Source organism: Nematolebias whitei, chromosome 6, assembly GCF_014905685.2.
Source record: "Nematolebias whitei isolate Nwh7 chromosome 6, NemWhi1, whole genome shotgun sequence".
Lineage (NCBI taxonomy): Eukaryota > Metazoa > Chordata > Actinopteri > Cyprinodontiformes > Rivulidae > Nematolebias > Nematolebias whitei.
This window is the reverse complement of record NC_056503.1, coordinates 38,274,077-38,287,557: the sequence shown is the minus strand read 5'-3', so window position 1 is coordinate 38,287,557 and position 13,481 is coordinate 38,274,077. Positions and strand designations below refer to the sequence as shown.

General features: G+C 40.0%; 1 protein-coding gene across 1 annotated transcript in view; it reads left to right on the top strand.

The window, feature by feature from the left end:
* Positions 1-3,838, top strand: part of traf4a (tnf receptor-associated factor 4a) — a 41,857-nt gene extending 38,019 nt beyond the window's left edge. Inside the window, exons 3-7 of the mRNA XM_037677589.1 lie at positions 952-1,056; positions 1,134-1,295; positions 1,407-1,568; positions 2,345-2,500; positions 2,575-3,838. Of these exons, the coding sequence (XP_037533517.1) occupies positions 952-1,056; positions 1,134-1,295; positions 1,407-1,568; positions 2,345-2,500; positions 2,575-3,207 (1,218 nt within the window). The 3' untranslated portion in view covers positions 3,208-3,838. The remainder of the gene's footprint in view (positions 1-951; positions 1,057-1,133; positions 1,296-1,406; positions 1,569-2,344; positions 2,501-2,574) is intronic.
* Positions 3,839-13,481: the final 9,643 nt, after the last annotated feature.

The following is a 13,481-nucleotide window of genomic DNA, read 5'->3' as shown; positions in this document are numbered from 1 at the left end:
TGTATGTATGTGTATATATATATATATATATATATATGTATGTATGTATGTATATTTGTGTATGTATGTATGTATGTGTGTGTATGTATGTATATATGTATATATATATGTATATATGTGTATGTATACATGTATGTATGTATGTATATATATATATATGTATATATACACAGTATATATGTACAGTATGTACTTTGTATACTGAAGAGCCTACAGTATTTTTGTAGTGTTGTTTATATAGCTCAAGTTATTGTTCTAATTAGTTGGAGATCCCTTTAAAATTTTGAGAAATGTAGCTTTAATTTTACTCAAGAATAAACTGGTATGTTAAAATGTTTAGCCCTGAATTAAGACACAATTCATCTATTTTCTGAAGCTGCAGAGTCTGAGAGCAGCTGAAGAGCAACTACAGTAATTTTCTTTGAATGGCTCTAAAATGTTAGTTTGATAAGAAAAATGAAAGAAACAGAAAACACTGATATTTTTAGAGTTTGTTTTGTGGTTGATAACAAGAAACAACAGAATTTTAACACGTATTGGAGTGTTTTATCATTTTGTCAAAAACAGTACAGTTTCATATGAAATGCAGGATAAGTGTTGGCTCTGTGAGTTCAGTTTTGCTGTTTTGCATTTATTCAGATTAGTTTCTGACATTTTTTAGCCAGATTTCCTCATCGACTACGGTTGATTTCAAGCTTTTATTTTGACAGGATGACTGTCACAGATTGTCTTTACGCTTCATCTAAGACTCATAAAAACTTGTTTTTAATGAAGAGATCAATTAGTTGTAAAGTTTTTAGAAATGTGAAAAATGAATGCTCATGGTTTTTATGTGCACTTTTATCTTATAAAAATAAGTCTTGAACAATTATTTTTTTATATATATAAAACTGTAATTAGAGGCTTCAGCTGCTCTGCCACATTGACTTCATCCATTCTTTTTTTTTTCAGATCTACCCAGATCCAGAGCTGGAGCAGCAGATCCTGGCTCTGGCCATCCGCTGCATCCACAGCGAGGAGGGCTGCCGCTGGACGGGCCAGATGAAGCAGCTGCAGGTGAGAAAACCCGTGCTCCTCCTCCTCCAGAACCTCCCCTGCAGAAGCCTTCTAACCCGTCTCGGTGTCTCCCTCAGGGCCACTTCTCCACCTGCGCCTTCAACGTGATCCCGTGTCCCAACCGCTGCTCCGTCAAGCTGACGCGCCGCGACCTGCCCGACCACCTGCAGCACGACTGCCCCAAGCGCAAGGTCAAGTGCGAGTTCTGCGGCAGCGAGTTTACCGGAGAAGCCTACGAGGTAAACAACCCAAACCGGTTTTCTTGTCTTGTTCCCGGCGCAGCTGCAGCGTGAGCCGGAGTTTCCACTCATGGTTATATAATATAAACTTGTTTATCTGTTTAATGCCAGAACCACCAAGGCGTGTGTCCTCAGGAGAGTGTTTACTGTGAGAACAAATGCGGGGCGAGGATGATGCGTCGCCTGCTGTCCCAGCACAGCATGGCCGAGTGTCCCAAACGCACGCAGCCCTGCAAATACTGCGGCAAAGAGTTCGTCTTCGACACAATCCAGGTGGGTTTCCATGAGCTCAGCGACCACAAGTTCTCACCCTGAAACAAAGGCTCGGATTTATTCTGGATTGTGAAGTTTGTCTGAAGTTTGTTATTTCTGCACCGAGATGCTCGGGCGAATGTTTTGTTTTCCGTCCTTCACGGGACTCGAACAGTTTCGGCCAAAATAAAGCAAAACAAAAATGTCTCCAGTAGCTGCAGACTCATGATGTCTTTGTCCTTGTGAGCTGCTGTTTACACGTCTAACCACCTGCTTCTGCACACATCTGGCCTTTGTCAACTCTTCCTCCCCCCACACGCTGGGTCAAGACGAGGTGTAACCCAGTCTGATTCACAGCTCAAAAGTTGGGGGGGGGCGGGGGGGTATTGATCCTCAGAGGTTTTCAAAACTTGCTGAAAGATAATCTTTTAAAATCTTAGCTTAAAGCTAAACTGAGCTCACCAGTAGCTAAAAGGTAAAGTGCACAAAATATGAGCTAAAAATTAATTTGCATAAAATTGTAGCTAAAAGCTAAAATTAATACAACCATAGCTAAAAGCTTAAAGGAACGTAATAAAACAAAAATGGAACAAGTACGTTGAATTAGATTTCAGATGGGTTTGAAGGAATTGAAGAAATCTGAATCAAAGAACTAAACTGATGATTAAATATTAAATCATCATCAGCCTAAATGAAATCACATTTTAAACTTGTGTGTTAAATGTTTAGGACTGGTTGTTCTGGTTTATTCACACTATGCGGGTTTTGTGTTTATATTTGGTTGTGTTCCTCCATAGAACCACCAGTACCACTGCCCTCGCTTTCCAGTCCAGTGTCCGAACCAGTGCGGCACCCCCAACATCTCCCGTGAAGACCTGGCCAACCACGTGAAGGACAACTGCGGCAACGCACTCGTCCTCTGTCCTTTCAAAGACGCCGGCTGCAAACACAGAGTGAGTGTTTAACCTTTGACCTGAGTGAAACTTTGTGAACTGGTCAACGTATTTAATGCGTTTTCTTTCTGAAGTGCCCCAAACTGGCCATTAGCCGACACCTAGAAGACACCACCAAGTCCCACCTGACCCTGATGTGCAACCTGGTGGGCCGCCAGCGGCAGGAGATCATGGAGCTTCGACGGGAGATGGAGGAGCTGTCCGTCAGCCACGACGGGGTTCTCATCTGGAAAATCAACGACTACTCCCGCAAGCTCCAGGAAGCCAAGCTCAGAAGCAACCACGAGTTCTTCAGCCCGCCCTTCTACACCCACCGCTACGGCTACAAGCTGCAGGTGTCGGCCTTCCTGAATGGGAACGGCAGCGGAGAGGGCTCCCACCTGTCCGTCTACATCCGGGTGCTGCCGGGAGAGTACGATAACCTGCTGGAGTGGCCCTTCTCCTACAAGGTGACGTTTTCCATCATGGACCAGAGCGACCCGTCTCTCTCCAAACCCCAGCACATCACAGAGACCTTCAACCCAGACCCCAACTGGAAGAACTTCCAGAAGCCCAGCAGCAGCCGCAACTCGCTGGACGAGAGCACCCTGGGCTTCGGCTACCCCAAGTTCATCTCGCACGAGGAGATTAAGAAGAGGAACTACATTCGAGACAACTTCATCTTCATCAAGGCGTCTATAGAGATTCCCCAAAAGATAATGGGTTGAGATCCGACCGTTTTTTGTTTTTTTTTTCCCGCTCACGAAGGAGTAAGATGGGTTAAAGACTGGAACTGATACTTGACCTTGAAAACTTCTTCACATTTACCCTTTAGAGACTTTCTGTCCTCAGCCTCGCCCACCACAGAGCTAAAGTGAGTCTGTTTGGTCGTACGAGCTGGATCGGAGGAACTTGTATCGCAGAGGAGGAAGTGTTTGGTCTGCAGAACCATCACTTTCTGGTCTTTCTTTTTAATTCTTATTTTTTTATACGTTTGTTGACCTTTTCTCACAGTCTACAACTAAAAGCCTTTGAAATCAAACAGTGCCTAGAGTGTTTATCTTAAGTTATACTTCTCTTGTTTCTGCAGTACTGATGTTGAAGTTGATGATCGATATTGAAAATGGGTGAAGGGCATCGTCAAGCCGCTGCACAGATGAATAGAATAGAAATACCCGGCTTCTTTGGTGATCTGTACTAGAGGAAGCTAAGCAGACTCAAGCTCAACTGCCTTTTGTTTACACATACATCGCATACACAGTAACTACTCGTTACGTTTATCTAAACACAAATTAGGAGACTTGTCGCTAATAAAAGAAAACTTTCATGTTTTAACCATTGATTTTTTATTGCTTTAATTAGGCCAGAAAAGGTTTTCCTTTGTACTAAATCTGAAACTGGAATATGGTTTTGGTTTGCTTAAAACTGGAAATAAAAGAAGTAGCGTGGCTATTTTTAATAAACAATTTTCATTCAGCAAAAGGTGTAAAATTCATTCCCTTGTTCATACAGAACCCTTCAGACAAATCCAACTTGCTATTTGCTCCTGCTAGCTTTAGTTATTTGCATTACCATTTGGCTATTTGCATTAGCTTTCATTTTTTACGCTAGCATTAGATTTGACCATACGTTAGCTTTTGCTAGTTGCATTAAATTAGGCTATTTGCGTTAGCGTAGGTTGTTTGTAATTGCTCAGACTATATGTGTTAGTTTAGGCTAAACACTTTAGTTTAGGTTATCCTTTTCATCTTAGGCTACATTTGCTATGCCTTTAAATTTGGCTACGCTTAGCGTTAACATATTCTGTTAGCTAGCTTAAGTTATGCTCATTAGCTTAGGCTACACTTGCCACTTAAAGTAATGCTTTTAGCTTAAGCGATGCATGCTAACTTTGGCTATGTTCTTTATCTTGGGCTGTGTTTTTTAGCTTTAGTCTATGCTTGCTAATTTAGGTTATGCCTTTAGCTTAGGCTATGCTTGCTAGCTAAAGTAATGCTCTTTAGCTTAAGCTATGCACACATTTAGCTATGTCCTTTAGTTTAGGCTATGCTAAGCTAGTAAGATTATCCAACGTTGTTTATTAATATGCTTTTTAACTGTTAAAGCAAGACAAAAATACCTAAAAGAAGAAAACTAAACAAATTAACCTCCCGTTGCAGGAGCTGTCTGTTTGTTGGGAATCTGACCTGATCAGCGGGAGTTTCAGGTGTGAACGGAGCAGACACCACAGTAAAACCCCACCAATAATAAAATGCACCTTTTGTTGAAGAATTAAGCAGGCGACGAGGCCAGCTGTCGGAGTACACAAACATTTAATAGTGAAGGAAAAAGCCATGTGGCCTTTTTTTACAGTATGTCTTCGCATGAGGGTTTCGGGTGTGAACAGAGCAACAAATACATGCATGCTCCACGTGTCGCCACCTTCTTTTACTGTAAGCTGTTTTCTTGAAACCTTCACCTGTTGATGACTGTTCACTCTCCTCTTTTTGGACCATTTGAACGTTGACAGAGCTTTTAAGATTTTGTTTTTATATTCATAAAATGTGAACACTCTGGATCGTATAATCTACAAAGACAATGAGCAGCCGGACGAAGCCAATTGTTTCCTTTATCGTACCCTGGGAAGACTTCGGAGGCTGACGTAGCAGGGTGTCCTGGGACTGACAGCATCTCTGTTGTTACCACGGTTACTGGTGACCGTCCCCAGCTGGACGACGACGATCGGCCCTTTGTCAGAACACCATCAGGGGCTGGGATGACTGATTATACCGTTAGCTCATGAAATATGTGAATACTAATGTAAAAAATGCGGAAGCACATTCTTTTTATTATTACAAGTGGAAAAATTCTGTTTTTTGTCATAATGCCAGCTGATATTTTACAGTGATTTAAAGAACAAGAAATTAAACTTTTTTTTTTTTTTTTGTAAGATTTACGTATTTTTAAAAATACCTAACCGTTTTATACAATCTCTTTTTGTTGGAGAGTCGGGGCTGACTTTGGGAGTTTTCAGACCCTTTCGTCTCTTGAACATTTGGAAAATATGTTTGTCCGTGTGGTTTGAGCCTTTTCCGTCTGTATTGTTTCCTCATCAAAGTATTTATTTTAAGGAGCCGTCATGCGAGTTTGAACTGATGGCAAAAATGTTTTACCACGCTTTATTGATGAGTGCTTGTGGATTTCTTAACTGAAATAAAATACCATATATTATAGCCATTTTAACAGTTTGCTTTTGTCCCAAATGGTCTTATATTTTGCCTTATTGAATCATCAGAGCTCAGATAAAAGTTTAAATAATCGAACAACAGCTTTGTTGTTGTAAAACTTAAAATCTAACAAAAACCTGAAAACGCATCCAGTGATTTTTGTGCAAATAAAGTTCAACATCGTTTTAGTGTTTATGTGCTGAATGACCGCTGCAGTTTGTTAAAGAAAATTTAAATCTGACTTAATCGAAAATAGGTAGAACACCAGCTAAAACCAAACATAGCAATATGCTGGGTAACTGTAACAAATTACTAGATAAAAGAAGGAAAGTACTATAATTTACAATCAATAAACTGCTACTTTTCACAGGCTTATCTGAGGCCATGTGACCAGCAGTCAACCACAATGAACCAATGAGGTTGTCTCATTGAGTCATGAGGACCCACCCCCCAAGAGTGTATTGATGAGATTACTTGTATAAATTAAGGTTTAAAAAAAATTCTAACCAATGAAATTACTAAACAGGTCACACTCGTGCATGTGAGTCTCACATGCTCACAGAGCAATTTTGCTCCACAGGAGGACGGCTTGTAGCAGGAGGACTATAGCGATCAATGACTTCCTGGTAGGTTGTACATATTTGTGTATGTTACCAATACATATTGTAGCATTCTGGCTTATACACAAGCATGGCTTGTGTATATATATATATATATATATATATATATATATATATATATATATATTATAAGTACAAAATTGTTGTTTTTTTGTTTTTAATTAGGTGTATGTGACTTATATTCAGGTGCACTCTATAGACTGGCAATTACAGAAGCAAAACAGCTAAATGTAATGGGGGAAAAAAACTAAATGTATCAAGCTGCTAGCTAAAAGCAGCAAAAGTTTAGCTAGAAGTTAAAGTAGAAAAGTCTAGCTAAAAGATAAAAGTAGCAAACTTGTTGCTAAAGCTAACTGTAGCAAGAAAAGTAGTAAAAGGCAAGTTAAAAATATCAAACTGCTAGCTAGAAGCAAAATGTAACAAAATGGTGTCCTTGCTAAATAATAAAAGCTTAATGTAGCAAAACTGTAGCTAGAATGTTAAAGTCTTAAAAGGCTAGCTGAAAGTAGCAAACTGCTAGTTACAACCAAAAAATAGGTTTAGCTAAAACCTACAAGTAGCAAAATACTTGATAAAGCTAATTGTAGCAAAAGGCTAGCTGATATAGAAATGTAGCACAAAGCTAATTAAATGTATCTTAACTGCTAGCTAGAAATCAAAAGTAGCAAAATGCCAGCAAAAATTGCAAAATATTAAAAGCTAATGTACCAGTTGAATGTAGCTGACTGCTAGCTAAAAACAAGTGAAAAAATTAGAAGCTAAAAGTAGCAAAAGGCTAAGTTCAAGGTAAAATATCAAAATAGTAACTAAAGGTACCACAGCATGATCTAGAAGCTAAAAGGAGCAAAAAGCTAGCTAAAAGTATCAAATTAGCTAAATGCAGAACTGTTGCTGAAAGCTAAAAGCTAACGAAGACAAAAAAAATAAAGAGCACGTAAGCTGAAACAGATTTCATCGAGAATTATGTTGAAAAGCACTGAGTACTACAGTAAATGTATTTCTATGGGGGAAATGTTTGTACATAAAGGTAAATATTTTGAAAAGTATACAAATGACAAAAGCCAAAGGTCAGAAGTCCCAATTCTCAATAGAAGCAACCATTTTGATGAACATACGGCTTAAATAGCACAAAGTACAGAAAAGTAGACCACAAAAAATGCAACGAAACCTAATAAACAAAAAAATAGAGTGATTGGTGAATCAACAACCCCACAGACACACAATCTGTACACTGCTCCTCCTGGAAGATGATTGATTAATGAAGCAAAAACCTTAAAAAGCATCAAAAAGCTATATTTTCTGATACGGTCCTTCCTTCGTCTAAGAGTCCCAACTTTTCCCAGTGCTCAGAGGATCAACCAGTTCCCATAAAAGTGCCATCTTCATCGTTTAACTTGCACAAACCCTGTGCTCTATTGTAAGAAGATGATTTAAAATAATGGCTGGTTTTCTGCCCAGGAGCTGAAATGGTTAAGTTTTGAGAAACATTTAATCCATTGTCTGTATTTTTGACAGCACCTGTTGTTTTATTTGGAAATCCAAAAGAAGAAAAGGGAAGATTTTATTGCCACCTTGACCTTAAACCTCTCTTGAGTTTGAATCACATATTTGTACAACCAAGTTAATTTTAGTTATTATATCTAAAAAAGTTAAATCTGGTCCTCTGGACATTCAAAAAAAAAAAAAGCAAATCAACAAAAAATGTAGAAACGTTTCGTCTCTCATCCGAGAGACTTCCTCAGTCCCCTTTTTTAGATTTTTCTACCTGGATTATTGAGCATGCATCAGGATATTTAGTTATTATAGATTATTAAACTTAAAGACTATAAGTTTTGTCCTCTTCTTAAAGTTATTCAAACTCTGCTGAGATGAAGAGCAGTGAGGAGGAGGAGGATAGGGCAGAGGAAGCGAGGCAGACACCAGCGCTCTTAAAGCAGAGCCAGGAGGTTCCATTAGCTCTCTGTTTGGCGGGTGTACAGGATTTTAGAGGGGAGGAAAATGAGCTTTTAATATGAAAGTCTGTGATGTCCCTCAGGAGGACAGTTCTGCTTTTCACTCTCCGTTTAAAAGCTCGCCAAGGTCTCGCAGAAACCATCGTCTCAACTCTTAATGCACGATCCTAAAGAAAAAAACATCTGTTTTAAAACCGAGAAGACTTTTCTTTAACATTTCAACGTTGCTGCACAAATATTGTCTTCTTCTTTCAGCTGTTTCCTCTTCAGGTCGCCTCAGTGAGTCTCACTGTCCTCACTCCAACTACCTCCATGTCCTCTCTAACTGCATCCATACATCTCCTCTTTGTCTTTTTCCTGGCAGCTGCATTTCTAACGTCCTTCTACCAGTATATCCACTGTCCCTCCTCTAGACATGTCCAAACCATCTCAGTGACCTCATCTCATGACCTTTATCCACAGACTCCATTCGGCACTGCTCGTGTTGACTCGGTGAGGGATCATTGGGTGATCCCACCCGCTTTCAGCTCCATTCTTAGGATTTACTCAGCTGCTGTTCCAAGCAAGTGGAGCTGAAGTTATGATGTCAGCAGACTGGAGGACACTGATTGGACAGAGAGATACGTCAAACATGAAAGTGTCTCCTTCAATCGAGCCACCATTTTTAAAACCCCAGTCAGTCTTCTAGATACTGAGCTAATATTTGGTGTGATATTAGCCGAGAGTCATCATCAACACATACTTTGAGTGCGAACACATTTCATGCATAAATGCCTCTTACTCTGTCTGCTCTCAGCACATAATAATTTTAGGTTAAAAGTCTGGTGCCCAGGAATGTTATGTCTGTTTTCTTGAGAAATGTTAATTTCTTTCAATGATTCGGTGAAACAGAAAGATCTTTGGAGTAAGTGATTCAGCTTGTGAGCCTCAGACTTTCCTGGCGTCAAGTGCACGACCAACAAGCCAGAGCTGCTTCAGGCCGACGCAGAATCAAAATAGCTGCAGTTAATTACAGGCCAGGAAGGTCCATGTTTCCCATGCAGAGCAGAGTCACGTGCAGCTCCGTGTACTCCGCCGTCCTCTGGCTCTGCTCTCTCAGATGACGCTCTGTTCACTAGAAGTAAATGAGTTACAGAAAGTCACATTCCCAAACGAGGTGCGCACACATCAGCGCCACCTCTGCTCGGCGAGCACATCCAACCTTTGGTCAATATGCACAAAAAGGCAGATCCCGGTGAGGTTAGAAAGGAGGAGGAAGATGGAGGAGAGCCCAACCCGTGAGGCTTTCCTCACCCATGTAAAAAAACACACACATCAAAGAGGTGCTGTGGTTTATGGAGCGGTGCCATGCTGTCGTGCCTCATGCTGGAGTCAAACAAACAGGCCTCACAGTTCTGCGATGAACCGGGGTGGTGTTTGAGTGAGGTGGTGTCCTAAAGATCTGCCCCTGAGCTGAACAAGAGTTAACAGACGAGTCAGACAAATGAAGGAAGTGTCAGAGTTCACAAATGTCCTGGAAACTAGTTTGATTAGAAAAAGATTGCCATGCATTTATCTGGAAAAAAAATAAAAAAATCTGTAATAAAATGGGTTTGTGCTGATAACAGGGTGTAGGACGAGTGTTTCTGGTGACAAGGTGTTAGAAATGTTTCTTGATTTCTTCTCTAAATGAGGACACTCTGACAGAGACTGAGGCCTTCTGGAATCAGAAGCATGGAGGCAGAGTTGGAAGCTGAAAGCTGGTGAATCAAAAAAATAAAATAATATATATATATATATATATTTTTTTTTTTTTTTTTTTTTTTTTATGATATTGAGGTTATTTTATGTGGAAACTTTTTATTCTGTAAAACATTGTTAGCATCTTTACCTGTTACCTGACCTGACTTAACTTTTTTAGATTTTTCTACCTGGATTATTGAGCGTGCATCAGGATATCTTTACCAGTCCGTCTACATTCCTTCTCTCACCTATGAACTCTGGGTAGGAACTCTGAGAAGTTGAAACGTGGAGTAGAGTCGTTGCTCCTCTACAGTCATCGAGGGGTGTAGATTGAGGTGGTTCAGGCATTTGACAAGGATGTCACCTGGACACCTGAACAGGGAGGTGCTCCAGGCTTGTCCACCCAGGAGAAGATCCTGGGAAAGACTAAGGACATGCTGGAGAGACTTTGTTTCTCGGCTGGCCGGGGAACACCTTGGAGTCTGGTTGGATGTATAGATGGATGGATCTTGGATGGAGGGATGAATGGTTGAATGGTTAGATGGACAGACAGATGGAAGGATGGACGGATGGGTGGATGGATGGATGGATGATTGAACGATGGATGGTTGGATGGATGGATGAATGGATGGATGATAAATGGATGGATGGATGTTTGGATGGTTGGTTGGATGAATGAATGGATGGATGGTTGATGGATGGATGGACAAATGGTTGGATGGATGGACAGATGGTTGGATGGATGGATGTTTGAATGGTTGGGTAGATGGATGGTTGGGTGAATGGATGATGCATGGTTGGATGGATGGATGGTTGGGTAGATTGATGGTTGGATGGATGGATGGATGCATGGTTGGATGGATGGATGGATGGACAGATGGTTGAATGGTTGTTTGGATGGTTGGATGACATCTGAGTGTTTCTTCAGTTATCTGCGTTGTGATTGGTCCACACCCTGCAGCCTCACTGCTGGCAGGAACCCTGATGGCTCTGACCTTCGACCTCTGGTCTTCCTGGAGAGATTAAATATTTATCTCAGCTACTGCCTGAATTTAAAACAAAGTATTTTAAATCTCTGTGCATCTTTGAGTATTTCTACGTTTCTGTCTTTATAATAAAATGTTCAGTCAGGTCGGACAAACCCAGAGCCAAAATTAGAAATCTGTGCAAAAGTCTTGAGTCGTCCCTCACTTGTTTGTATTTTGCTGCTAAGCAGCACGACTTTCTTCTTATATTTTAAATTACAATTAAATCTGGCTCCTCAGAAGCAAAATATAAACCAGTCAAGGAGGGTTTAAAACTTTTGCACGGCACTTTTGCATGAACATGTGCCAAAATACAGCCTGGATTATTTCAACATTTGTAGTTTAACAAGTGATTTAATTTATTCTGGAGACTAACGTAGTCATAAATATAAAGTGTATGTCGTTTACAGAGTGGGGATTTGAGGCTCATTAAATGATCTGATTCATAAGGGTCTCTGCTGAGGGCTTTAGATTTAGTTATAAATGTTTAATGTACGAGGCGTGTTTTAAGTGTTGCACCTTTAAAGTGCGTCAAAGATAAGTGGGATTATATCAGTGACTCATGGAGGGCTGGGCTGGGCTGGGCCGGGTGGAGCCGCCTCAGAGTAACATGGGATTATATCGTGGATCTTCAAAGACAAGAAACCCATTGAAGTCCAAAGACTTGTTGAGGTTACTCTGACTCTGAAACAAGTGTTTTCTTAGAAAGGGATTTTTCAATCATAAATAAACTGCAGGGGTTTTTTCACGTTTTCTGAATGAACGATTACTCTGGCTGAATGAGTCACAGCTGCATGTGTGCAGCTACAGTTTACCGCCAACCTTTCTGCTGCGTCGCAGCTACAACCTGCAAATAAAAGCCCACAAACATTCGGAGCTGTTTATAATCTGAAGGGAAGTTGGATTCAGAGTGCAGTCTTGTGACTTTTGAGAAGAAAAGTGCTGTAAAAGGATTTTAAATTCCTTTCTACGTGTAGAATTTTAGCTCAGTGTAAAATGTACGGAGCCCCATATAGGAAAACATTCATTATTTAAGTTAAATTAAGAACATTTTCCTGTTTGTTTTGTGGGCAGTTTGTCATGGGTGCACACCGCACAGCTTTCTCGCGGTAATGAACAACTTTTAACGCAATAGTATTGCAAGGTAACGCAAAAGTATTGTGAGGTAATGTAAATATTATTGTAAGGTAACGCAAAAGTATTACGAGGTATTGTAAAAGTATTGCGAAGTAACGTAAAAGTATTGCAAGGTAATGTAAAAAACTATTGTGAAGTAACGCAATGTAAATATTATTGTGAGGTAATGCAAAAGGATTGCAAAGTAACGCAAAAGTATTGTGAGGTAATGTAAATATTATTGTGAGGTAACGCAAAAGTATTATGAGGTATTGCAAAAGTATTGTGAAGTAACGTAAAAGTATTGCAAGATAATGTAAAAACTATTGCGAGTTAACACAAAACTGTTGCCAAGTAATGCAAAAGTATTGCAAGGTTATGTAAATATTTTTGCGAGGTAATACAAAATTATTGTGAGGTAACACAATTTGATTACGAGGTAACTCAAGAGTATTGCAAGGTAATGTAAAACTATTGCGAAGTAACTCAAAAGTATTGCGAGGTAATGTAAATATTATTGCAAGGGAAAGCAAAAGTATTGCGAGGTAACACAAAAGTATTGTGAAGTAGCGCAAAAGTATTGCGCTGTAATGTAAAAACTATTGCGAAGTAACGTAATGTAAATATTTTTTCAAGGTAATGCAAAAGTATTGCGAAGTAACGCAAAAGTATTGTAAGGTAATGTAAATATTATTGTGAGGTAACAAAATTTTTGCGAGGTAACTCAAAAGTATTGCGAGGGAACGCAAAAGAAAAAAAAAATCCCTCATTGTCCCCTTGGAGCTTCAGTAAAAATGCACTGAGTTGGCTAAGGTCAAACGTCTTTGGCCGCCATCTTGAACTGTGCTAACTCTAACAGGTAATTGGAGAACCAGTGATTTCTTTCTGAGATCAGATGATGATTAAGGATCCATAATGCTGACTGGAGTCAAACGTCTCAAAAATAAAGTTTTATTTGCAAGAAATATAAAATAAAGCGCTGACGTGGCAGCCAGGAACTTATTAAAAAAAAACTCCAAAAGGCTTGATGATGAGATCAAAATGATGTAAAATACAAGACTGCTGGAGGAACAGAAGAAAACTAACAATTAAAACCACCAACACCTGCGTGAAAGCAAACAGGAACAGGTGGGAGTGGGCGGGGCAGGAGCAGGGAACCATCAGAGGAAACCAGAACCGATGACACAAACTGATCCAGTAAAACACAAGTAACAGAACTCAAACATGAAGATCCCAAAACAGAGAAAATAAAACTTGAGCGTCGCTTCCATGTGGGCGGGATCGTAGTGTGGTGGCACTCTATCCGTGGCCCAGTCGAGGCCACCTTCCCTCCGTCGGTGAGCTTGTAAGTCGAGTCCATT